Raw genomic sequence first — 27068 nt, 5'->3', positions numbered from 1 at the left:
ATGGTGCAGATGAAGCCACCGTGCTAGCCAGGCTGTCACTGGGGTTATCCTGCTGCCTACGGATGGGTTTACACTGATAAGATTTATTGTCACCCTGGCTGAGGTGCTGCCAGCGCCTCGCTGCCTGCTCCTCTTGCAAGGCTGTGCCGCCTGCCTGGGGGTGCCGTGAGAGCCACGAGTGGCACCTCGCCAAGTGACTGCCGGCAGAGCAGGTCCTCAGATGGAGGAAAGCTGGGCATGACCCTCTGGTCCCCACTGCCAGGGCTGATGGGTCCCCTGACCCCTTGTCCCAAGGTGCCTCACCCAGCCTCTCACCATCGTGGTGGGATGCAGGAGGATGCTGGTCACTGAGCTGGACCAGGCTGAGCAGAGCACACATCTGTGCTGCCAGAGATTTGCTGACGGTGCTGGCAGCGCAGCTCCTGTCACAGCTCGGCAGCTTTGTGACTCTCCTGCATGGTGCAGGGCAGCTGGGACTCGCAGGGCTGCCAGGGCAGCCGTGCATTGAGCCACCACAGGCAGGATGGCCTGGGCAGAGAACGGGAGGAAACCCCCCAACCTGCAGCCTGACCCCAGCACAATGTGGGAGATGGCAGGGCAGCTGTGGGAGCTGAGGCCTTGTGCATCCCCTGCTCCAGGGTGACATGGGGTGGGCAGGAATACCCCAGGAAGGGGAATTTGGCTCCAAGACACCCTGCTCTGCCCTGGTTCCTTACACAGACCCTGCTGCCTGTCCCCTCCGCCCACGCTCCCCAGCACTGATTTCCCTGGGGCCAGCAGGGATTTCCCTGAGCCACCTGGTGCAGCCAGGCAGGGGCTGAACCAGGCTAAATCCCTGAGCAGTGGGAGGGGGAGCCTCCTGCCAGCATCCCCCCTGTCCCCAAAGTCATCGCATAAGACCTGCACAGCTCCTCCATCACCCTGCTCCATCCCAGCTGCCGCCTCTTCCCCTTCTCCTCCCCTCCAGCCGCTGACACCCTGACCATGCTGGGGGCTCCGCTTTCTCTGCCAACATGAATTTGACCCCAGCGTATCAGAACCAAAGGAAACAACATGCAAATAAACAGCCCGAGCCCTGGCTGCACGCTCCTCCTCAGGGCAAGCCCTGGGAGCTGTGGGGGCCGGGGGGCCAGTCGGGGTGATGGTGTAACCCGCCGGCACAACGGGAGCCCGAGTGAAGTGGGGTGATCACAGCCCAGCGGGAAAGGGCTCGTTAATAGCTGAGCCCTTTTAGTAGAGATTAGGGAGCTGCACGGCTTTGATCTTTGATTGCCAATTTGCATCTTGAAGGCGCTGGGACCTCATCCAGCCTCAGCGCAACCCTTTGTGGTTATCTCGTGGCTAATGGATTTGTTCTTAATGCTGGAGCGTGCAGGCTAAAGGCTGATTAAACCCTCTCCGCGGCGCTAAATCAATGGAACAAACATGATAGGGGTTGGCTTTCCCCAGCCCGCGTGCTCCCAGGCGGAGGGGCTGATCGACAGAGCCCCTGCGCTGGCAGGGGCTCCCCAGTGGGCAGGGACAACCCCACAGCCCATTATCCCTGTATCCCCATTCTCTGCTCACCATGCAGGCAGTGAAGGGCTGAGGGGTCTCAGGACTCCTGGAGTGCCTGCCCCGCCTGGATGCTTTGGGCCACATTGCCCTTGTGCTGGTCCTCACCATCCGCAGGAGCTCCCCAGTCCTCCCACCCCCTCGGCTCCTCCCAGCTCCCAGGGCTTGCTATGGGAGCAGGGACATGTCCTGGAAGGAATGGGATGGGATGGGATGGGATGGGATGGGATGGGATGGGATGGGATGGGATGGGACAACCTGTCCCTGCAGCTGGGGGACTCCTTCCTCCTCCTCATGACCCCTTTGCCTCCTCCACACTGGTGAGCAGCATTCAGCAGCTCCCATCTCCGTCCTTCAGACCGACTTCCCTTCCCCCTGCTCGGAACCAGCGCTATGTTCCCGGGACCATGTGCTGCCAGCCACAGACCGTATGTCACATGCTGTGAGCAGCAGTATCTGTACACACTTTCCACAATGCCCGTAGTCTTCACTGCATGCCCAGGTTTGGGAAAATGCAATTCCCACTGCATCTACAGGCAGCAGTGGACAAACCACACCCTGCCCACAGATCCCCCAGGAACAACTAGCTCCCTATCCTACCTGCTGCCTGGCTGGGGGCCCAGAGATGGGAGCTGAGCACCTGAGAAAGGCACAACTAAGGTTTTGGGGACTAGGAGCTGTGGGGAGGAGGGTAGTGTGACTGCAAGCTGGGAGGAGATCAGCTGAGAGCATTTTGCCCCCTTTACCTTTTGCAGGGCTTATGGCATCACCCCAGATGCTGCCAGGACAGAGCTGCCTACAGGTCTGGTGGCATTTGAGTAACAGGACCCCCAAGCCAGGACCCTGCTCCAGGGGCCAAGCTGCCTGTAATAGAGGATGAGACACGAGCTGCAACACAGTGAAGTTCAGACCAGTGCCTTGCTGGGAACCAGTCCATGGGGAGAAGGTGCTGGGAGCAGCTCTGGTGGCCCCGTGCTGTGCCCGTGCTGGGCTCAGCCCCGGTGAGCAGCGGCTCCTGCAGAGGCAGCCGGGCTGCTGCTCGGCACGGAGCCGGCGGGATCACATGCCGAGATTCCCATCTGCAAACCTCGCTATTGAATCATCTCCCCTCCGCCAATATTTGCCAAGCGCGGGAGATAAAGTGGCTACAAAAGTCATCGGTGCCGGCATTTCAATCCGCCTGGGCTGGCAGCAGGCGGGCAGGCTGGCAGCCCCCCAGGGTGGCAGGGTCCTGATGGCTCAGCCCCCCGAGCCCCAAGCCCCAGCTCCCGTGGGAGCGAGGGACTGAGCAGCCCCTGTGCCCTGCCTGCAGCAGCGCAAGGAGAGCCTGAACCCCTCCACGCTGCTGCGCAGCACCTCTGCCTGCCTGGGATGGATGCTGCTGCCATGGGCACCGCTGCCCGTGCCACCCTGACCCGGGCTTCAGCACAGCGCCCCCCCCCCCGCCCTCACCCCCACCTCTGCATCAGGACAGCCATCTCCACCCTGGCAACCTCTTCCCTGCAACACTCAACGCAGCATCAACCCACCCCCTCCAGTACTGCCCCATCCCCTCCATGTAACCCCAGTGTCCCCAGTTATCCCTGCCCTGCCCTGCCTGCACCACGCAGCCCACTCTCTCCCTTTCTCCGGGCTGCCTGTGCAGTCTCTGCAGCGGCCCCTGAGTGGGTGAAGCAGGACATGATGCCGAGATACAGCTCCTGGAGGAGAAGCCCAGAGCATTATCAGCCCAGGGAGTTAATTAAGGTCATGTCAGGCGATAAGGAAACAGGATGTCAGAGCAGCAGCGGCGCAGGGGGGTGAGAGCCTGAAAAACTCCCTCTGAAAAGCAACTCCACCAAGATGTGATCAGCCAGGCGCTTGAGGACAGAGCGGCTGTCACAGCTACATGCGCAAGGGCTTCAAGGACAGCACCACACATGCTGGACCCACATCCAGCATGGGATGGGATAGGATAGGATGGGATGAAGATGGGATGGGGTCCTGGCTGTATACGCTATGCCTGGGCAGGGAGAGCCAGCTGAGCAGCCCTGGTCATCTGCTCCTGTCCTCATGCAGGAGCAATGTGCCTCTGTGCGACCAGCACTGTGCCAGCAGGGCAGGAATTGCTGTGAACCTCTGCCCGTAATTAGCACATGTAATTGCAGACACTCTCTGATTAGCAGGACCTCAGAGCCGGGCACGCCAGGCTGCTTGACAGTGCCCGCATTGCTCCTGCCTCGGACTGATGGCCTCCCTGCTTGGTGATGGCTTCAGCCCCTGGGCCAGGCAGTGCCACAGGGCTGGGAGAGCAGGACTGGCCTGGCACGGCACAGCGCAGTGCACAGCGGGGCAGTGGGAGCCGGCTGGGGACAGGGGGACAGGCATAGGGGACACACTGCCAGCGCAAACCCATCTCTCCTGCACGAGCAGTGACGGCACCCAGCGCCCTGTCTGGCCGGGTGGGAGCTGAGCTGCTGGGACATAATTAATACTTGCATCAATCTCAGCTGGATTTGCATAGTGCCCTCGGTCCCGTGCTGCCCAGGAAGGCAGGCTGCTCCGTGCCCTTCCCGGGGGCAGCAGCAGCAGATGCCACGCCAGCCCTGCCTCCTCCGAGGGGGTCACAGGCCGAGGGTGGCCCCTGGCTTGTCCCCACATGCACCCCATCCCTCCTTGCCCCACCGCCCCCTGCAGCGGGGACACCCGCAGGCCCCTGCCCTGCCCTGCTCCAGCTGCTGGAGCATGGAAGACAGATGGAGATGCTTCTCTCTGCCGCACCGTCCCTCCCTCCCTCCTCGGGCTGCAAAGAAATTGCGGGGACGGCAGCTCAGGAGTGAAGGGCAGGGCAGGGTTTGGAGAGCAAAGGGGGGGCGGCCGAGCTGCAAACAGCCCCCTGCAGCAGGAAGGCATCGAGATCCCCACCTCTGCATGCCCAGGATGGGGTACGAGGTCCGTGGGCTGCATCCACAGACGGTGCCTGCTCTTCTGGGGCACCCAGCTCCCTCCTGCCCCTGCCCTGATCCTCTGGCCCAGGTGAGCACCCCCAGCCCATCCCCAGAGTGGTCCCCCAAGCTGAACCCTGGCCGAGAAGGAAGAAAAGCTGGGGCAGGAAAGAGCCTGGGGTGGTGGCAGGGACAGCAGGGTGCAGGCAGGGACACGACTGCCACCCGTAGCCATCGCTGTGCCGTCCTGTGGGTGCAGGTGGTGAAGGGACGGGACAGCACGGGGACGTGTGGGGTGCCAGGGCCAGTGCCCCCCAGGGGTGACAGACTGGTGAGATATCCTTGTGCAGCCAAGCGCAGCTCCTCGCCACAGCTGCTGACACTGCTGACAGCCACTCCTGGCCTTGTGACACCACGGGGACCGCGACGCTGCGGGCACAGCCGAGGTACGGCCGGATACAGGAGGAGACGTGGCCATGTCTCCCGCCCCCGGGGCTGCCCCCCAGCCCTCCGCAGCCACTGTCACCCATGTGCCTCCCCCGTGCCTGACTGTAGCACCCACAGCATCACCCACAGCATCGCCCACAGCACCTGCAGCACCGGCAGCCCCTGCTGCCCAGCCCACCCGAGGGAGAAGGTGAACATGGCCACTAATTGTGCCTGTGACCGGGGTGGGGGTGCTGTGGCCTGATTGAAGCTGCCCAGATGAGCGCGGCCGGCTCAATCAGAACCACGTGGCCCTCCAGCGCGCCGGGCAGCGGGAATTAAACTGCTAATGAGCTGCTGGCTGGAGGGCCGGCAGTTAGCGATTAATCAGGAGCTCTGCTCTGACGAGGCGTGTGCCTCCTCTCGCCTCCCACCCTGCACATCCCAGGGGCTGGTGGCCAGCAGCGGGCCAGTGGGTCCCCCAAGGTCCCTGCCTGCCCAGCCACTGTGGGCAGGGTCCAGCCAGCTCTCCAGCCCACCTGAGCTTCCCCAACATGGAAAGGGGTCCCCAAACACAATGCCACTGTGACACAGCACCCACGGGTCCTCTCAGCCTCTGGCTTTCCTGCCTGGCCCCCTCCTCCTGTGCTTGCCTCCCCAGCACTGCAAGGGAGGGAACCTTTTGTTCTGCTGGAAGAAAACCTGTTGAGTCCAGCCGAGCTCTGGCTTGCAGAGGGGCATGGTGAGCTGGGGGTGCCTCCACCGAGGGGCCCTCCCCACCTGTGTGAGGGTGGCTGGGAAGGACCAGCAATGCAGGCAGCGACATAGGCAGCGATGTCTCTCCGGGACAGGGCGGCACATGTGGGAGCCCCGAGTCCCAGCTAGTCGGGGTGCAGGTCCAAACCCCCCCCCGAGATGGGCAGCATGGTGCCATGTGCCCTGGCTCATCGCTTGCCGCCGGCACAGCCACGCAGCCGCGGGCAGATAAGGCCAGCAGCAGCACCCTGCCTGTACCCGCTGCTGGCGCAGCACGCCGGGGCACGGCTCAGAGCACAGAGGGAAGGTTTTGCAGCGTAAGCAGGGGACAGCCACCCGCAGAACGGCGCGGGGAGCTGCAGGGAAGCTGCTCAAGCACGAGCCTGACTCTGGTCCCCTGCTGCGAAGCCCTGGCTGGCTTTCCTCCCCTTCACGGCCCTTGCGGAGTTAGGATGTGGCAGAGGTGTTGGCACCCTCCTGCCCCCGCACCTGCAGGGAGCGTGCCCTGGGGACCTCCTCCCTGGCTGCACGTCAGGGCAGCGCCTGGGAGAAAAGGCCAGCGACCGGCAAGGAGCAGGTTAGAGAGCTGCATGTTCTCCCCTATTGCACAATTAATCATGAGAAGTTTTTCCTCCTTTCGTGCATGAAACGAAATTTGGCAGAGCGCTCTGACCACAGGGACTCGCTGCTTGCTCTCCAGTAAAAACCCAGCCACATCTGGCAAAGAAATAACCTCGGAGCATCCCTGTGTGTGCAGGCGGGGAGAGGCAATGCTGGGTCAGGCAGGAAAACCCAGAGGGGCTTGGTCTGCAACCCCCTATGCAGCCAGCACCTTCAGCCATATGCTCCTGGTGTTTCTCCCCCCGCCGCCAGCCCCCAGCACGCACATGGCCGTGCTGCTCTGCCGTCACCACCATCCCTGCCTGCAGGCCCTGTTATTCCGGTCCTGGACATATAAATGGCAGGCAGGGATGTCCATCCCCCTGCCAGACGCCTGGGTGCTGGCAGCAGCCCCTGTATCCCCTGCCTGGGCTCTCCTCCCACCCCTGGCTGCCTCCCCTCTCCAGCTCCATCCCCAAGCCTGGCCAGAGCCTCAGCCCATCCTTTCCCAGAGCAAGCCCAAGCCTCCCACACAGTGTTCCAGCTATTTGTTATCAGAAAAAGGGGGAAATACGGTTTTCAACAATTATTGTTTTTTCCACCTGACTGGCTGCAAACTTGTTAATTTTTTTCTTTAATGTGTGAACAGTGTCGACGGCAGCTGCATGTGAAATGACTCGACGCCCTATCTGCGGGTCCCTGGCTGGCTTTCAGCGCTCGCCCGCAAACATTGCCTTCTATAAATAAAGGCCTATATCTCATCAATGGCAGAACAGCAGAGCTTTATATAGTCGTCTTACATAAAACCGTCTCTCTTTATGGGCTTCAAACCATTTGCGTCACTTAGTGCAGCTCCGTAAACCTCCTGCTCCAGCCGCTCCCCCGCGGAGGGAGACCCGGCACGGCTGCCCCGTGCCGCCGGCGGGGAGCCCCGGGTCCCTGCTCTGCCTGGGGCTGCCCCCCCGGAATCTCCCTACAGGGCCAGGTGGCAGCTGTGTCCTCGTCCCCCCACCCCGCCGCCTTGGCATGCCACACGCCTCCCTCCAGCCCGCCTGGCCTTGGCACCAAGTGCCGGCACAGCAGCCGGCACCGCCAGGCACCCCAGCGCCTGGGGACGGCTGGCCACAGGCCAGCACCACACACCCTGCCCTTGTCACCCTCCCTGTTCCTGCCGCGGGTCCTGAGGCAGCGCAGGCAGGGATGCTGGAGGGTGCCATTCCTCCCTGCATCACTTGGGAATTAGGGACCCAAGGGTCTGGGGTGACTGGGGACATAGTGCCAGACTGGTGGGACTGGCCGGATCCCAGCAGCTCTGGCTCTGACATGCAGGGGACACAAGCCCAGTTGGTGGCTTTACACCCCACTGCCCAGTGAGCCCTTGTGCGGGAGATGCTGGGGGATGCCCCCACGGCCATGGGGCACAGGTCCCAGCCCCAGCCCATGCACAGGCTCCCGTGGTCCCTGGGGCCCCCGGCTCCATATGGCAGAGCCTGCCCCTCCGGCTCGCCGCAGGCACCCCTGTGCATGCACCAATGGGTCGCAGGGGCACCGGGGACTCCTGCTGGGGCTGCAGCAAAGGCTGCCTGCAGGCAGGCAGCCAGCACCCCAGCTGGCAGTGCAGGAGCCAGGGGTCAAAGCTGCAGGGACCATGGTGACAAGCCTTTGTTTCCCCCGGTGCCACCCCAGCCGTCTACCTTAAGTCCAGCGTGTGGCTGGAGTCGGAGGGACACAGGAAGCCAACAGCATTGTGGCACTGAGACCTGTGGTGCACTCTGCCCCGTGGCTGCCCCCAGTGCCACCTGGCTGTGGGACCCCTGCCATGGGTGGTACTGGCACCAAAGATGGGGTCACAGCAATGCCCTGCCTGAACCCCACCTGCCCCCCAGCCAGTCACCCTGTACCCTGTCAGCCCCACAGCCCTGTGTCCCTACTGCCCCATGGCCCCACAGCTCTGTGGCCCCATGCCCCAGCAAGCAGCCGCTCCTGGGGCAAAGACCCCATGGGTGCCCTGGTCCCATCCCTCCCGCAGCCACCTGAGGTGCCCACCCCACTCTGCAGCTGGGAATGTCACTGCTCCACAGACCCCCATGGGTGCCCCAGCCCCGGGGGACAGCAGTGCCCCCAATCCCCCCAGCCCGGCATGCGGGACCAGCCTCATGGCACGTCCCATGTCCCCGGGGAGCCACACCAGGCGCGGGCGTCCTGGCCGCTGGCTCCCCCCTGTATCGGAGACAGGCTTATTAAGTGTGTGATATTAAATTACCCAGATAAGAGCGTAAGAGCTTTTAAAGTCAATTCATTAAATATAATTATGAAGAGAGCTTTTTTATGCTCACAGTGATCCGATCTCAATCAGGGAGACGGTGGGAAAGCCGCTGGCTCCTCCAGCATCTCCGCTCCCCCGCTGCGTCGCCTCCGCACCCCCCTGCTCCTCCACCTCGGCCCCCACCTGCAGGGAGCCGGCACCCATGGCCACGGCCCTCCCTGACTGCCCCGCTGCTCTGGCACCCCCTCCCCAGTGTTGCTGCTGGCACCGGTGCCACCCCACTCGAATGGGGGTGGCATGGGGGTCTGCCCAGCGAAGGGGTGGGAGAGGGGAGGTGATGGGGGCGAGCTGTAAGGGCTGGTGGGGTTGAGGAGCAGTGCAGTGGCGTATGGAGATGTTCTAGGGCTAGGATGGGGGATGAAGATGAGTCAGGGGGTTTGGGGAGCTGAGCATGGGCTCTTCTCAGCCACGAGTCCACCTCCCTGCAGGATCTGTCCCACTCCCCATTCCCTGCAGAGCAGCTTCCTTAGGGACTTACTGATGCATCCCTGCTCCCCAGGGAGACTGGGTGTGCGCTTCCCTCCGCTCCCACATTCATTAACGGCGCTTTGCGACCAATTAATACCTGCCAACCAGGCGGAGGCTGCCCCAACCCACAGCCAGACCCGCCATGCGCAGCCCAGGTGGCCCCATACCAGCCCTTTGCACCGGGGTCCCCACACTCACCCTGTGCACCCCCAGCCACAGCCTGGGGTACAGCTGCGTGCAGGGCTGAGCTTGTCTTTCCTAGGAGGAACCACAGGGGATCAGGGATCCCAAAACCACCTTAGAGTCCCATGCCCCTAACATCTCCCCAGCCATCCAAAAGACAGACGGATCTCCAGGACACCCAGTGTCCCCATGCCACGCAACCCACTGTGCTGAGGGGTTTTGCGGTGGCACCCCAGACAGCCAGCAGGTTCAGCCAGCCCCTCACCATCCCACCTGGGTACCCCAAATCCTCGTCACCCCCATATCCACCCATGTGCTGCCACAGCTGGGCACTGCAGGGCCAGGAGCAGCAGCTCGACTGACCAGGAGCGGGGTGAGCTCTGGGCTGGGGTCCCCACACAAGGCTCCAGTGGCAACTGGTGGGAGCAGCTACCCGCTGCTGGGAGCTGCTGGACTGACATTTATTTTTAGACGTGAATTGTATAAATTAGCATTTCTCAGTGGATTAAGCAGCAGGAATTGTGTAAAATTAAATGGCAACGAATTGCATTAAAGTCCCCCGTTTTCTGGCACAAGCAGCGCCTTGAGCCGTGCCCAGGCGGCTCATGTGTAACAGCGCCGGAGCTGCTGCCGCCGCTGCTCCGGACAGGACACAACCAACCCATGGCATCTCTGCACCACCCAGGACACGGTCCTGGGGGCACACAAGCACAGTGGCAAGGCTGTGAGGATGGGGGGCTCCGGATGGGCTGTGAATTACTGGGGAGGTGGCTCAGGGGCTGGGCTGGGGCTGTGGGACACGGATCTGGTGAGCAGAGCGTGGTGACCCAGATGGGCACGGCTGGGCTTGGCCGAGCAGCTCACAGGCACGGGATCAGCACGGGATGTTCCAGGATGTCCCGGGCATCGACATTCCGGTCTCAGCCCAGCCTGGGCACGGCAAGACACCCACCACAGCCACAGCCATGCCACCCTCCAGTGGGGACGACGCTGTGCTGGGACCCATACAGCACTGCCTGGCCCCAGAGCCTCTCCATGCCCTGGTCAGGGCAGGTTCTGCAGTACCTGGAGCCCAGTGAGTGGCTGGGGGTCCCTGGTGAGCCCCCTGAACCTTGAGGCACACTCAGCCCTGCAGAGGAGGAGAGGGAAACTGGGGCGAGTGAACGCCGGGGGCTGAGCAGGCACCAGACAGGGCAGGGCAGGTGAGGAGCAACGAGTCCAGCTTTTTTTACCAAGCATAAAAATAGGCTGAAAATGTGACATTAAGTACAGTTCTGGTGGAAAGGTCAGAGAGGGTCCCCGTGTCGGAAGCAGCATGGGTTGCAGGGGGGATGGTGGCAGAGCCTTGCTGGGAGGAGGCAGGGGTGACAGCTTGCTGCCCCCTGCCCACCCCACAGCCCCAGTTGGCATTTCTCGGGGTGCACATGGGGTCCAGCCAAGGATGCTCCCCCTGTCTCAGCACATGGGTTTACCCCCCCCTGGGGCTCTACATGGGATGCTGGGGAGACCCTCCCCACCAGCCACGTCCTGGGCAGGTGGGAGGCCCTGCCTGGAGAGCCGGGGCTGGTGCCAGCTCTGAGAAGCGCTGCCAGCTCTCGGCAACCTCCCCGCTTCCCCCCCCACCTCCAGCCCTGGCAGGACTGGCTTCGGCATCCACAGATCAGAAACAAAAGGCTTTTGAACACAGGGAACGCAGTTTTGAGAAAGGCACCGGGCTCCCTCCCGGCCGTGAACGGAGCCTCCTGCCGCAGCCGCTGTCGGCGAGCAGTCGGGATGCTGCTGCCAGCCAGGGGCAACCACCCCCACACACCTCCTCCTGCAGCCCCCAGACCCCTGTGCACCCCGGCTGCCTGTCCCCCCTGTCCCCAAAGCACTGCCGGGAGGGCTCTCCCTTCCTATGGTGCCCCCCGACACGGCCAGCACTGGCCTCGGGCTGTGGCCCTACCGGGGTGCCAGGCACGGGGGCGAGGGTGGGGGCCAGCCACCTGCCGCAGCTGAGCCCCAGCCCCGTGGGGGACGCTTCCCAACCTCCCGCTTAATGGCACGTAAAGAGCGCTATTGATTTCCCGCGCCGGCGCCGCACGCTTCGCACCCTCGGCACCGCAGCTGTGCTCGCCCAGCCGGCAGAGCTCCGCACCCACCGCCCTCCCCGAGGCACCGGGCAGCATGCCGGGGGGCACCAGGCAGCAGCAGGGGCAGCCCAGACCCACATCCCCGGGTAGAGTGGGGATCGAGGGGGCTGGAGAGCATGGCACGGCTTGGGGCGGGGGGGTGGAAAAGGCTCCGGCACGGCCCCCCAGCAGCCGATGCAGGGGGTACATTTGTCAGCGGGGCTGCAAGGGAGCCTTGCTGCAGCTCAGGGCTGTCCCTGCCGCCTGGGGAGATTTACAGCCCAGCCGGGCTTTATTACACGGAAGATGCTTACGCTGGGGATTTTTTTTTTTTCCCCCCATAGTTTCTTAATTTGCTATCCCATAAAGAATGTGGATTTGTGACGTTAAATAGGGGAAGATCATTTACCACTTGCAGCTCTTACTTAAAGGATCCGCACGAGTTATTTATCGTGTGAGCACAAGCTGCAAGCGGCAGCGCGAGGGGACGCGCTCCAGCCTGGGCGCTGCTCCTGCTCCCGAGCAGACAGCTGGCCGGTGGCAGCCCCACGGCTTGGCCACCCTCGTGCTGTAAAACCTCCAGCCTCTGGATGAAGCCCACCTCGTGCCCAGAGGGAAGGAAGGACTCCAGCACTCCTGCAAGAACGGCTGTGGGAAAAGCTCCTTCCCTTCTCCGGCATCCCTGGGGATGTGACCTCTGCTCCAGGAGCTGCTCGCCATGGGCTGAGCGCCTTAGCACCCCAGGCCGTTTGCCCCACTGGGAAGTGCCGCAGTCTGGGAGCCCTCCATCACCGCTGGGACATGCTGTGACTCACGTATCCGCCCACTGCAGCGGGGGGTACAAGAGCTTTCTGAACATAAAGGCACACATGGGGACCCAGGACTGGGACTGATGAAGCCTGGAGCAGCGTGACACACTGCAGCCTGGGTGTCCCTGTTTTGGGGCCACAGCTGGGAGGCACGGGAGCACCCAAGCCCACATATCACAGCTGGGACTCACCCTGCCTGCCAAGCAGCTCGCGCTGTGTTTCAGTCACTCCGAAGAGGCACGAGGGACTAATTCGGCTCAGGGAACGGGAGTAGGAGGCTCCAGCTGCAAACAGTGTGATGCCTCGATGGGTCCCACTGCTGCCTGGTAAGGCTTTGGGACATGGTATGTGGCAGAAAGCGGTCACACCTTCCCCTGTCCCTCCCCATCCCCTGCAGCCTCTCCTGTCCCTGGTTCACCCTTTTGCTCCAGGCAAGCGAGAGGTGATGGGGACACCCCTTTCTGCTGACAGCCACTGATGCCTCAAAGGCTGGGCTTGAGAGCTGAGCTGGGACAGGGGGGTGGAGGCTGCGGGAGCCCTGGGCTACCCTTCTTTGGGTCATGGGCCAGGGGTCGGCTGGCCCCCTCGTGAGCATCCTCATGCCTGAACTCTGCTCCCGTGCACGGTGCTGGCACACCAGAGCCTGGCTGCCTGGGCATCCCCAGGGCAGACCTGTAAGCAGCTGAGGCAGGCAGGCCAGCTGGTCCTGCACGGCCACCCGCTGAGAAACCAGGTCCCGGTGACTGTCCTGGCGGTCACCCTCTGCTGCCACGCAGCACGGTGCATGCCACACACCATGTCCACGCTGTGGGAAGCTTGTACCCAGCCCCAATCCACCGGAGCTCTGCCCTGCCAGCCTGGCAGCGTGGCTCAGCACACCCCAAATCCCATTGCCATGCTGTGCCGCTGCCTGGCCCAAGGCTGGGCTCATTGCCTTCCCCGCAAGCCAAAGCTGTGCAGGACCCCCCAGGAGGAACCCAGGGCTGGAGCCAGCGTGGCCAAGCCATGTGCAGGACTGTCCAGCACCAGAGCTCCCTGCTCCCAGCCCCGCTGAACCTCACTTCCCCCGGCAAACTCAGGCAGCTCGCGTGGAGCCAGCACAGAGCCCAGCAAAACACCGGGATGTGTGGGGCTGCCCCCCCGCTGCCCCTTGCTCCTCCCCACCCCACTGCAGTGCCCCACGTCACCCTCCCAACACACGGCAGCCCCCCCAAAACGGCGCTTTCCTGGGGACAGCATCACCCTGCGCAGCGAGCAGGCGTTGTACCGATGGGCACGAAGTGAAACAGGACATGCTGCATCAGCCATTTCCAGCCCCACAGAGCCTCATCTTCCCCCCCGCCCCCAGCATCCCGCACAGCCCATGGTATCGCATCGCATCCCCCTCCCGGCACGGAGCAGGCTCCGGCTGGCAGCACTGCTCCCGGGAGCGCAGCAAGCCAGCCGAGCAGTAGCCCCTGGCAGCCGTAGGAGAGAGGCGGCTCATTTCCAGAGTCATTACGGTCTGAAAAGGGTCCCATCAGGTATTCCGCCCGTTCAGCACATTTATTTTCCCAAACCACAGCGGGGATTTGTGATTCCAGGCTCAATATTAGCGAAAGCTGCACGCTGGCGGCGTCCGGCCGGGAGCTTGCTGCCTGGGCAAGGAGGCCCTGCTAGCCAGCCCTGGGCAGCGAGTGGGCAGCCCCGAGCAGCCCCCCCCCGCTCACCTGGCCGTAGCCATGTCCCCGGAGCGGAGCGGCTTGGGGAGTGTGTGTGTGCACACACATGTGCAACGCTCACAGCCTCCAGATTCACACATATCCCAGTGCGAAACTCCCCACAAGCAGGAGGGCTCCCCTATGTGCAAAGGGGTCTCTGTGTCTGTCCATGTCCCGCCCCCCCCAGCCACCCACGCTGTGCAAAGCACTCTGTGATAGAGCACTTCAGCCCAGGGGAAGCGCAGGCTGGAGCGGGGCTCTACACCACAGCTCTCCCCCTGCCCGCTGCACACCCACCCCAGGGACCACTGAGCCCCCTCTCCCCCAGACCCAGCTCCTGCTTGAAATGCCCCCGGCACGGAGCTGCTGGCAGCCCGATCCTGTGGTGCTCAGCCCTACCGAGAGCTCCCACAGAGGATTCTCTCTCTCTCTCTCTCCGTGTGAAACTTGGAGGGAAACTCAAACAGAGAGAGATGCAAACTTCAGCAGCCGGAGCGAGCCAAGGAGCCCTGCTCCGGTGAGGCATGGCAGGTTGGGTGCCCCCCGTGCCGGCTGGGGTCCCCGGGGAAGCCGAGCCAGGCTTGGACTCACCACAGTGAAATCACGGGAGGAGCAGTTCTCGCCGCTGAAGTTGCAGCTCTTGAGCATGTCGTCGAGCTGGTGGCCGGTGCGGTTGACGATGTCAGCCATGTCAGGGTCGGGGTAGAGCAGGTCCGTGGCCTTGTGGCCATCCCGGTCCTTGGGGGGTAGCCCGGTCATGTTGGCCAAGTGGAAGATGTCGGCATCGGTGAGTGCCGAGTGACGGTAGCGGTTGATGTTGCAGATGGTGATGGCGGGGAAGACCATCTCACGGATGGCCTCCTCGTCCAGGGCCATGACGTGGGGGTGCTCCAGGTAGAGCAGCGCCGACTTGGCTGCCTGGTAGAGGAAGAAGGCGAGCGAGGCCAGGAAGGCAAATGCCCAGAGGGTCTGGCGCACGCCCAGCCGCCCCGACCGGCAGATGTGTCCCAGGCCGTGCAGCGTGCTGGTGCTGGCAAAGGCGGCCAGGTCCCGGGAGCGGGGCCGGGCGGGCTCCTCGATCAGGCTCTCCTTATCCCCTTCTTCTTTCTCCTTCTGCTTCTCATCCTCCTCAGCAAATTTGATTTTACACACGATCTCAATCGGCATCTGCCCCGCGCGGCCGGCGTGCCCAGCCAGCGAGCTGCCCCCCGGCACAGGCACCGGCCGAGAGCCCGGCCAGGCGCTGGGAGGGGGCTCGGGTCCCCCCCAAGCCCCAGCACGGCGCCGGGAGGGCCGAGCCGTCTCGGGAGGGAAGCGCAGCCCCTCTCAGCAGCTCCGAGCCGCCGCTTCCCTCTTGTCTCACTAGTCGATCGTCTCCTTGTGCCTTCGCTTATCAGCACAAATACAGCTGTCAAAAACCCCTCTCTCTCCTCTCCCTTGCTCGCTCTCTCTGCCTCTCTCCTTCGCTCCTCTCTGGTTAAGACCCCAGCAGATACAGGCAGCATTTAGGCATCATGTGCTAATAAAATCCAGGGAATACTTAATAATTCAAGACATGTCAACATTATTTCATCGTCAAATAAAGAGCGAGCGCCGGAGAAAAGAGGCAGTGTGAAGGGCCCGGCGCCTCCGGGGCAGGGAGCCGCGCTGTGCCCTTTCCCCAGCCCCGGCTCCCAAGTGCTGCCGGAGCCACTTGTTTGAATGGCTCGGGAGCTGCCGGAGCCGTGCCGTGCCGTGCCGTGGGGAACGGAGCCGTGCCGAGCGGAACCCAGCCGTGCCGTGCCGTGCGATGCCGTTCCGCGCCGCTCCGCGCGATGCCGAGCCGCGCCGCTCCGCGCCCTGCCGTGCGATGCCGAGCCGTGCCGTGCCGTGCCGAGGCGGGCGGGGCACGGAGACTGCCCCCCGCCGCCACCGCCGCCGCCGCTCTCGCCGCCTCGCCCCGCCGTGCCCCGCCGGCCGGTGCGCCCCGGGGCAGAGCGCGGCTCGGCTCGGCTCGGCTCGGCGGGGGCGGGCAGCCTGCGGGCAGCTCGCCCGGCGGCCCCCTCCTGCTCGCCCGCCTGCGGACTCCTCCTGCCTCGGCGGCTCCCTGGCCGTTAACCGCCTCCCTGCCACGGCCCGCCGCGCCCCGCGTCGGCGGGCGCCGAGCCCCGTCGGTCCCGGTCCCGGCCCCGGCCACGCCGAGACGCGGCCGGCAAGCCGCCGCCGGAGCGGGGCTGAAGACGGGGCGCCGGGGGTACACCTCCCCGCGTCGTACCCCCCCCCCCCCCCCCCCGTGCTCCTCGGTGCCCCGGAGCCGGGAGGGCGGCAGCACCGCCACCCACCCCCCGTGTCCGCCGCTCCCCTTCCCCACCGCGCTTGCTGTGCGCCCGGGCGGGGCTCCCCCAGCTTCATTTCTGCCCCCCACCCCGCTTTGTGCGGCACGCTGGGCTCCCCGTTTCCCCACGGCAGTGCACAAGAAGTGGGGGGCACCACCGGCGGTGACCGGCTCTGTTGGAAAGGCTGAGCCGGGGTCATCCTCGCTCTCCCTTGCCCTGCTGTGCCCCTGCCCCTCTTCTGGGGGTCTGGCTCTGCTCCCTCCACGGCACGCTGTGCACAGCCCCACGCAGGACCCAGCTCTCATGGCAGCGCTGCCCCACACGCAGTGGGTGAAGCAGGGTGCCCTCCTGCCCCATCCTGCGCACAGCAGAGGGGCTCTGCTCATCACTCAGTGGGGTCAGAGCTGTGTTGAGGTTAGGGGTTCACCCTGCGGCACCAACCCCAGAGCCACACGGCACCTGGATCTGGCTGCTCCCCATGCGCGGCACCTTCTGCCAGCAAGTCATGATCTCTCCCAGCTTCCTTGCCTCAGTTTCCCCAGCCGGTGACAGAGGGTTAGCTCTGCTAGAAAGGCTGAGCCGGACCGCTCACCCACAAGTCAAGCAACCCTCTGCGACCCTGCCTAGTGGCACAGTGATGGAGGAAACACCATCTCCCTGCCTCCAGAACAAGCCCAGAACCAGGTACACCTCCCCCCCAGGAGACGTGGTTCTGCCGGGGAGGTGCGTGCCTGGCTGAGAAACCGGGGTCCCCGGAGGACAAGTGATGAGACAGCCGCCCATGAGCTCGACAAGAGGCTTCGCCTCTCCCCGGGGACTGCGCCGCAGGTCAGCGTGACCTTCACTGTGCTGCCGATGCCAACGGCAAAGCTTTCCCCAGTCGTCCGGCAAGCGCACACACATCTTCAATCTTCCCATCGATCTGTGCATGGCACACATGTTCCTGCCTCTGTGCGGGTCAATACAGCATGATAGGCTGCCTCCGGCAGGGAGCACGCACAGCCCCGGCCGCCCGCGTCACCCTGCCCGGGGGATGCGGTGCGCACGTGCCAGCCCCGCATCCCCAGCTCCGAGAGGCACAGCAAGGAGCAGGCTGGGCAGGTGGCCCGAACACCGCCACCGCCACGGGGGGCCCCAGCAACACAGCCACCGGCCCCAGGCTGCTTCTGCAGGGCTGCTTGGCCCTGCAGGGGATGATTGGCCCTGCAAGCATTGTGGGCAGCAAGGGCCTGATCCTGTGGCCAGGAGGTTCTGGGGTTCAAGGCAATGGCCAGCATTGGGTCTTTGGTTTGCAGTGTCGCATCTCTCAGTGTCGTGGCGGAGAGGGCGTGAGGACACAGAGGATCTACCAGGCCGTCCACCCCATAAGCACAGATCCTAAGGTACGGGGCAAACCGAGCTCTGCCAGTGTGAAACTGGCAGGAGTTCAGTGTCCTCTGTGGACTGCTGGACAGTCACAGCACAGGAACAGGACTGCCTCTCGGCTCCTTGCACGGCCCTGGCCTCCATACCGTGGAGACTGCAGCATCTGCCACCTGGGATGAGGACACCTCTCAGCACCCTCCCCACAGCAAGGTCCCCTCCTGTCCAGCCAAGGAGATGTTTCCTCTCCTCCTTCCTCTCCTGCCTCTCCTCCCCTGCCATGTCCTGGTCCTACCTGGCCACCCAGCAAGGGCAGATGGGTACTGGGGGCTCATCCCCTTGCAGGATGACCCAAGGCATGGGGCTGAAGTGCAGCCAGGCTGGGTTGGGATCAAGCTGTGCCCAAGTGAGTGGCACCCAAATCACAAGCCCCATCCCCAGCTGCAGCTGCAGGCTTCCTGCAAGCCACGGAGCAGGGAGGGCTGTGGTTTCATGGCCACCAGCACCCAGGCAGAGGGCACACCTGGAGACACATGGGGCTGGAGGTGCAGGGAGCAGGGAAGCAGCACGGCTGGGAGGGGAGGGAGCTGGGCTCAGGGGCTGCTTTCTCCTGGGACCAGACAAGGCAGTGAGCACAGGACCAGCTGGGAATGGCCCGTACCGCCATTTGGCAGCATGTCTGCGTCTCACGGTTCTGCACCAGAGCCTCCCACCTGTGGCTGAGTACTTCAGGCCTGCACATGGGGGCATGAAGCCATGATGAGGGACTCTGCAGCGTGCAGGGGGGCTCGTCTGCTCCTCCACCCAGCCATGAGCAGCTGCAGAGCCTCTCTGCCCACTGATGCTCCCATATCCAGCCCTTGGGTTTGATGCTAAGAGTCGGGAGAAGCCCAGTGCCCTGGGCTCCCGAGTGCTGACTTCACTAGCCACCGTGCAAGCAAGCCAACAGGATGGGAGAGCCAGCTAAGGGCTCACTGGCAGATCGGGAAAGGGGGGGTCCCCCTTGTTCACCCCTGCGCCCCCCAGCCCGGAGGATGCTGAGCGGCAGGGGCTTGGCGCAGGGCCCGCGCACTACACTCAGATGACGGGGGGAGGCTGCGGGCGCCGGGGGAGACAGGACTGGAATTCGAAATGATGTTGACAAATCGGAGAAATGGCCTGAAAACAATCAGATACAATTCAAAAGGACAAGCGCCAAGAGCTGGGCTGGGGCGGGAAGCAAATCCGCCCAGCGAGTGGAGGGAGAGCCGGAGGGCAGGGCTGCCGAGGGGGCAGGAGAGCAGGGCAGAGCCCCGGCTTGGCAGCGGGCAGCAGTGTGGGCCTGTCTGAGTTTAGCACTGACACCCAGGACAGTCCCAGGTGGATAAACAAGGCGTGCGGAGGGTTGGACACCCCCGGGCAGGATGCTCGGTGCAGGTGCGGTTATCTGTGCGTGCAGAAGCTGCGTTTCCAATGCCCGGCAGCCAGGCAGCTGCTTGGAAAAGCATCCGGGAGCGAGGAAAAAAGCAGGGGGAGCCTCGTTCATTTGGGATATGGGATCTGCCAGTTTAATGTGGGATGTCTGGCTGCCCTGCAACTGCACTGAGCTCGGTGGAAAGGAGGACGTTGCCCAGGGCTGCGTGAGAAGGAGCATCGTTCACAAGGCTTCTGAAGCACTCGCTGGCGGCGAGGCCTCTGTGGGAGCCCTGTGCCTGGTCCAGGACCACACATCAAGAAAAATACAAACTAATTGGAAAGAGTAGAGAGGATGGCAATAACAGAGAGCAGACCAGCTGGAGGCACTGGGGGTTTGGGTGAGAGCAGAGGAGGCTAAGAGGCTGCATCCATAGACAAAATAACTGCTGTGAGCACAGAAGGAGGGGTCTTTCTAGAGCAGGGGGCCCTGACACATGGTAGAAGGCAGCAGGGGTTAGGTGGAGTCTCCACGTGGGAGAAGCTGGCCCACAGCCTGGAGGGGTGCTTGATGGGACTGATCCTGCTGTAGTGCTCTCCAGCACCCTCATGATGATTCATCCCCCTCAAGACACAGACACTGTCCATTTCTATTCTTAGGCCAATCTGGATGAGGTTTTGGTTGTGATTTCCGTGTCTTGCCACTGAGTTGATGGATTGACCCTTTGCTGTACCAGCACCTGACCTCCCACCACACTCCGGCACCGGTGCTGTGCCGCTGCAGTGAGCCCACACTCCCGGCCACCCTGCAAGGCTGCAGCTCCTCAGCATGGGCACCGGGGGACCAAAGGGTGCTGTGGCTGGGGCAGCCCATGCGGATGGGGGACACAGGAGTTGGGGCAGAATACCCCAGCAGGGAGTCCCCACCTGATCCCCTGCTAGTCCAAGCTGTCCAGGACATGGATTGTGCTTGCTGGGTACTTTTGCCACTGGCCCAAGCCCGTGAGCTGGCTGCCGTGTCTCTCTTGCCAGCTCCACATGCTCTTGGAGCCAACGCTCGTGGCCCCACGCCCAGAGGGAAGTGGATCTGGGGCAATCATTAATTTTGATCTAATTGAAGGAAACGTGACTGTGGAGCCCAGCTGGCCACAGCGCTCAGCGCTGTCTCGCGCCGGTCGCATCCTCTGGGACCCTTGCAAACACGTCGGCTTTAACAAGTGCAGCCTCCTCCCCCGGTCTCCCTGGCATGCAGACGGTGCCCACCCGGCAGGTCGGGCTCCATGGCGAGGGTAGCGAGCGCCTCAGCTGTGGGGAGATGTGGGATGACAAGATGTCCACTCTGATTACAGGAGAGCAAGGCTGGCAACAGTGTGATGAGCATGCCAGGCATCACCACCCGTCGTGGAGCTGGCTGTGGGGCGGCATGGGAGCTGCTTGCACACCACTCACTGAGACTTCCACATTGTCCTCCTGCACTCACAGTGAGCAGTGGGGCTGGGAACTGCAGAAGGGAGACGTACGCACCAGGGCTGGGAACTGCAGAAGGGAGCCGTACGCACCAGGGCAGGGAGAGGAGCCATGGCTATGAACACCGTTACCAGCTGCATGGTGCTGGGATGGGGAGGGCAGCAGCTCTGGAGCCTCAGACCAGCCTCGCTGGTGGCCCTGGTCCCCTGGGCAGGCAGTGGCCAGGCTGGGCTGGGCTCCCCATGTGCAGGGAGCTGCTCCCCAGTTTAGCCCACGGTGGCAGATGACAGGTTTGCCAGGGCCAGCAGATGCATCGGCGATGCAGCACCCCATTAACGCACTGACCCCACTTACGTAAACTACCCCCATTAACCACAATACCTTATTAAATGCTTTACCCCAATTAAGTGCAATATCTTAATTAATGCAACACCCCAATTAAGGACAACACTCCCATTCAATTTATTCCTTCATTAAGCGCAAAACCTCAATTACAAAGTCTCTTTTGTAAGCTGTGTGCACAGGCTTGCACAAGGTGCCCTGGACACCTTTTGCTGTTGCCAGAAAAACAACGCTGGGTTTATGTGGCTTCTGGGGTCCTGCCTCCAAGAATTTAAGGGGTGAGTTTCAGTAGGATCTGGGACAACGTCTGCCCACATCAGAGCTGGGTTAGATCCCATGGACTGTCAATGGGGTAATGGATCAAATCCCAACCCACTTCATAGAAGAAAAGGGTCTGTGCTGGTCTCAGGCTGATTCCATCGTATTTAACCCGGGGAGCAGCTGAGAACTTGTTGGTTGCCCTCCTTATTTCCTTCACCCAGAGATACTCAGCTGTGCCCCCATCCCAGCCAGCCCCTGCCCCTGTGCCCGAGGGAGGCAGCAGGCAGCGGGCTGCCCACCTGTGCACAGCAGCCCTAACTCCTGGTCTCCATCTGAGAAACCCATTGTGCCATGGACCTGCACCGCGCTGGCTCTGCCAGGCTGAAAGCAAGAGGAGCAGCAGCGACCGTCATCCCTTATCCGTGTTCTGCTCTGACCCCATCAGTGCAAAACACCCCCAAACTGAGCCAGCCACTTGATCTCTCTGCACACACATCCTCACTGGGAGAAAAAACACCTAAAAGCCTCCCAAATCCATGGAGAAGTGCAAGGTAAAGCCCCCCTTCCCAGCAGGATGGGCACACATTTCAGCACAGAAGGTGTTCAGCATCCCTAGGAGGATGCTCAGCTCAGCACTTATCTCCAGGCTCTGGGTCCGACAGCGCTCACTGGCCCGTGACCGGCAGGAGGTCAGGCTCAGCTAATGCTGCCCTTCAGTCCTGAGCGGGAGGAGTGGAGGAAATGGCCTCGCCACCCTCAGAGCATCCCCCATGGCTGGAAAGGCCGTCGCAGATGTGACCGGAGAGTGGCTGCGTGGCAGCAGGAGGCCTGTCTCTGAGCACAGGGTGCTGGGGTGAGTGCGGTCCCTCCTGCCCTCAGTGCTGTTAGGAAGGAGAAGGCGTCCTGGGAGCCATCGCTGCAGCGTGCAGAGACACACGTTTGGTTTTATAGCCTTTTATTGCTGCAGCTGGTTGATGCTCCCTGGTCTCTGACATCTTGAGGAGGGCAGCCGGGCAGGCTGGCACGTGGCTGCGCTGTGCCAAGCAGTTTGGTGGCCAGGCACATGCCTGGGGTGCCACTGGGTTTGCACCACTAGCAAAAGCACCAGCACAGCAGGGAGACTGGGCTTAGCACCCTGCTGGGACGGTCCCCAGCCCTGTCCCTGCACAGCCCCTCTGCTCGCAGCGTGAGCGTCCCCCCGCCCCTCCACCACTTGTCACCTGCCTGGTGGTTTATAAAAGTTTAAAGCTAATGGTGTAATAAACTCCAATAATGATATTGCAGCTGCACCGGGGCACCCTGGGATGAATACATTACGGGAGCTGCAGCAGTTCGGCAGGGAGGGCAGCATCGGGGCTGGGAGATGCTCCAGCCAGTGCTGTGGGAGATGGTCAAGCCTCCCCAGGCCCCTCTGTGAGCAAGGCACCCCCCTGTTTCGCTCCCTCCCAAGTGGTAACCAAGCAAAGGCAACTGGAGGGCGGGCAGCCTACCTTGGCCACAGTCCTCCCTGATCATAGGCGAGGCCAGGAGACCTCCAGGTAAAAAGGAGCTGGGGGGAGCATGGGCCCTTAAGGCAGCCTACCAGCAGTTTCTGGCTCATGGGCAGAGCAGGGGATGATGGATGGATGAACTGGGCTGAGCCGGGGGGACCACCCTGCTTCCAGCCGTGGGAGGCCCCCACAGTACTGAGATGAGCCCCAGCCACCGTGTGCAGCCCCCCAGCACCAGTTGGGCGTCCCAGTCCTGCCTCGACAGCGCCAGCCCCGGTGCACCCCTGTCAGGGCTGGTATGCCGGCGTGCACGGCTGCATGTGTGGGTAGGGGTCCTGCTGAACACAGCTGTACGGGCACAGCTGGCACAGCTGGGAGGGCACCTCATAGCCAAGGGGACATGCCCAGAGCTGTGCCACGCTGGAGAGACAGCATGCAGATGGGTTCAGCCTTCTTGTCATGCTCAGGGAGGATGAGAGCCCTATCCCACCCCAAACAACCCTGATCCTCCACCAGGGAGCAGCTCTCTCCTGTGCTGGCATGGGAGCAGAAGGGAGATGGATGCCACAGGGCTGGAGCACAGCACAGCAGTGGCAGGGAGCCCATCACCAGGCTCTCTCGGCACCTCTGGGGAGGTGCAGCTTGCGACTAGCCCTGGTACGGGGCACAGGTAACGCTGACACCCCAGCAGCACCCACACCGGGCAGCGAGGCTGGTACCCACCCACCGCAGCTCCTCCATCTTGGCCCTGGCCCTGAGGGATGCGAGGAGCCGGATGGGAGCGTGCCCAGCCAGCGGAGCGTGCGGATCTACTCTTCATGCTCTGAGAGACATCGCTCAGCTGCTCCCTCACACTCAGCTGTGCCCACAGGCCCTGTCCTGCCCTGTCCCCTGCAGCCACCGGCACCCAGCGCCCAGTCAGTGCTCTGCGGCTCTTCCTGGCCCTGGACCACTCCTCCTGCCCCATCCGCAGCCCTTCGCCCAGGCGGCTCCTGCCTCCCGCTTGCCTTTCCTAAAAACAACAGAGCCATAAACTGCCGGCAGAGCTGCCTCAGCGCAGCAATAGGGCTGAGGTTTTAAATGCACCCAAGTCAGGAGATTGGAAGTTATGGGTCCCCAAGCAGCCGTAGCTCAGCCGCATGGTGCCCATGGTGGCCCGGTGCGTGCACAGCCGCCGTGCCGCGGGCCAGGGGCAGAGTTAGTGTTACCATGGGAACCATCGCTCCCCTTTTCCTGACATCTGTGTGATTAAAATCTCGACCTTAATGCCACGGCCCCACCAACAGCATGTGTGGCAGGGGCACTCTGCCTGCCCCCCAGGATTGCTGGGCCAATGGGCTGGGAGCCAAGCCCGGGAATGCCCCTGCCCCTCGGTGGCTGGTGGAGAGGTGACGGCTGGACTGGGTCTGCAGGGGGGAGTGGGAATTCGGAGGAGACCACTGGGAAGTCCCAACGCCAGCTCCACAGCCCAGCTTCTGGGACTGGGATTCAGCCCGGCGGTGCGCCCTGGAGCCAAGTGCACTGTCGGCACAGTGCACATCTGGTCACTGATCACACCACATCCATCAGCCCCGTCACGGGCTGCAAGTGCTGATGGCACGGCGCGTACCTCCTGCGGTGGAGCACATGGCTAACAGCAAACACACCACGTGTGCCATGCCAGGCATGGTGAAGCTGGGCACCCTCATTGCCCTGTGTGCTGCAAACCCCAGGCACACTGCTGGCACCAAGTGTGGAGCATGCTGCAAACGCCAAACACCTCGCTGGACTTCATCCTGAGCATGTTGAGGAGAGGGAAAACATCTGACTGTTGAGCATCCTGGAAGTGTTGACTCCAAAAGCGACCCCTTCAGGCACTGAGTGCCAGCTCCCAGCAAACAGGCGGCTGACGCCGAGCGCTGAGGGCACCGATGATGCCACGGGCACTGAGAACTGTGCTGTGAACACGGGATGCACGTTGGGCTGTGAGCACTGAGCGCGCTGCAGAGCGAGCCTCGGCAGGGAAACCAGGGGCTGATGGCACTGCGAATGTGAGAGCCAGCGCAGGCAGTGCGCACAGAGCACGCTGCCACTCCGGAGCGAGCCGGCGTCTGGCACCGAGCACAGGCTGAATGGCAGAAGCAGCGCTAAGGCTGTGCAACAAGCTCTGCAAATAGCGAAAGCATCAGGAAGCTTGTGCCGACCGTGTCGGGGGCTGCGATGGCAAAGCAGGCAGCAAGCGAGCAGCGCGTCAGGCACTGGGGGCTGGATGCAGGGCAGGCGTCGAGCATGCACACCCCCCCCAGAGCCGGCGGGGAGCTGCAGGCACCGGGGGCTGAGCCCGCTGCAAGCACCGCGCACGGCACTGGCACTGAGTGCCGGCCGCGGTGCCAGCAGTCTGCTCTGAACGCTGATCACACCGCGGGGACCAAAACGCTGAGCACACCGCAGAGAGCAGGCCGGAGCGAGCGCCGGCTGCGCTGCAAATGCCAAATCTAACAGGCGCCGGGCACACCTCGAATACGAAATGTTGCCCGCGGAGGTCGCTGAGCGCTTGGCAAACACCAAACCGTGGCTGACACCACACTGAAGGGGCTGCAAACATCAGCGACGGCGGGTCCCGCACCCCGAGCGCACCACATGTGCCCGGCACTGCCGGCACTGAGTGCCAGCACTGTGCAAATAACGATGATGCCACAGGTATTAAGTGCTGAGCACTCTGCAATCATCAAGCAAACCGTGGGCATCAAGTGCTGCGCACACCACGACGGCAAACACACTGCAGGCACCAATTTGACAAATGCACTCCTGATAACAAGCGTGCGGCTGGTGCTGGGTGTGCCAAAAAGAGCCTTATGAGTGTGAGTAGGGGCTACCGCACACACCAAACCTGGCGTGGGGACCAAGGGTGCTGCATACATCAACTGGGGCACTGTGTGCGTTGCAGATGCCCGACATAGCATGGGCACTGAGTGCCAACCAAATGCTTTGCTGGCTCCTTGTTATGTGCTGCTCTACAAATAGGAAAGGTGCCAAATGCATTGCAAACACCAAACAGATGCAGACACCAAACACCCCTCGCTGGCTGCCGAGAGCTGAGCACGCCGCAAACACCAGCCCTCTTCCAGCGCCCGCCTCGAAGCCTGCTCTGTGAACACCATACCCGGCGGCGGCACCCAGTGCTGGCACACCGCGTGCCACAAACCTGCCCCGGGGTGCCCAAGAGCCAGCCGGCAAGCTGCATTCAGCTAGGGCTGAAGGATGGGGGGATGAAGGCAGCCCTGCCTGCAGGCTGCCGGCCACACGGCTCCCCCACCCCAGGGTGCGTGGGGTCCCGCCTGTCTCTCGGGGAGCGACAGCCGTGCAGGAGGGCTGGTGGTGCGGCGCGTGCCGGTGTGCTCAGGGCCTGTTATTTCATTTTCACTTGTCCCATCCCATTAGCACAGCTGTCTGCCACCAGAGAAGGGAAAATTGATGCTAAACGGGATATCAATTTATCATGGAGTGTGTCACCCGCCGCACGGCTCTGGCAGCCGAGCAGCAGAGACGCGCTGCACCAGCCAAGCAGCACCTGTAATTAACAGCTCGTCAGCCTCCCCCGCGTGCTGCAGCCCGGGCACCAGCCGGCGGGTGCGGCGCGGGGAATCCCAGCTGCGGTGCCACCCTCCGCCCCCAGCCAGGACCCCAGCATCCCTCCCGGGGGGCTTTCTGTGCCCACCTCTCACCCTCCTGCCAGGGATAGAGTCAGCTGGCGGGTCGCACGTGGGTGTGCCAGCCCATGGGATGCTCGGAGAGATGCTTGTCCCCTGCCCCACACCTGCCTCAGCCGTGTCCCCCCTGCCCTTATCCCTGGCTGTTGAGGTGTCCCGGCGCGAGGCAGAGCCGTAACTCACCGGCTGACGGTGCCCAGTGAGTAACGAGCCGGGAGCCCGGCTCCCGGGCATGAGTTACGGCCGCTGCCTGCGCTCAGTGAGACATCAATCCCGGTGGGCAGCAGGGATAGAAACGTAGCATTCAGCGTGCCGGGAAGGGGCCGCAAGACAGGCCATCAATCCTGGGCAGCAGGGTGGGATGCCAGCACAGGTAGGTAGTGAGCACGGCTGGAGGGCACCCACTGGGGACACCCCTGTCCGTGTCCCCATGTCTAGCCCCCCTTCTCCTGGGTGCCCCCAGCCCCAGAGTGAATGCAGGATATTGTGCCCACACCAGAGCAGGAGGTACGTGTCAGATGTGGCTTCTTCCAGCCCTGGGGATGCTGGTGGCCATTCTCTAGGAAAGGCAGGAGCAGAAAAGAGGGAAGAGGCCACCAGGACAGACTGGCACAGAGCCTGGAACAGGGTCCCAACCTGGCACTGGCAATATCTCTGAAGGGTTTTGCACAAGCAAGCTCTCCACCCTTGCTACTCTGGGCTCCTCGGTGGTACCCCCACCTTCCCCCAGTGCCCCTGCCATGCTGGGGTGCTGTCACCACTCTGCCCTTCCCCACCATCCCCTGGCAGGAGCAGGACAAACCCCCCACCAGCCATGGTTGGGCACTGCCACCCCCGTCCCCGTGCCCGGGCTGTGCGGGGGCGGTGCGGGAGGGAGCGGGGGAGCAGGGCAG

The 27068-nt window shown here is 63.1% G+C and overlaps 1 protein-coding gene across 3 annotated transcripts in view; it reads right to left on the bottom strand.

The window, feature by feature from the left end:
* ASIC4 (acid sensing ion channel subunit family member 4) overlaps window positions 1-27068 on the bottom strand; it is a 62631-nt gene that overhangs the window by 12059 nt on the left and 23504 nt on the right. For 2 of the 3 annotated variants that reach the window (XM_074145177.1, XM_074145178.1), the window contains exon 1: window positions 14449-15024. The exons of the other annotated variant lie outside the window; for it this stretch is intronic. In XM_074145177.1, the coding sequence (XP_074001278.1) occupies window positions 14449-15024 (576 nt within the window). Of the gene's footprint in view, window positions 1-14448; window positions 15025-27068 lie in introns of those variants that run through there. 3 annotated transcript variants of the gene reach the window in all.

The sequence above is a fragment of the Numenius arquata genome, chromosome 3 (assembly GCF_964106895.1).
Source record: "Numenius arquata chromosome 3, bNumArq3.hap1.1, whole genome shotgun sequence".
In the NCBI taxonomy this organism is placed as follows: Eukaryota; Metazoa; Chordata; class Aves; order Charadriiformes; family Scolopacidae; genus Numenius; species Numenius arquata.
This window is presented reverse-complemented; position numbering and strand designations above follow the sequence as displayed.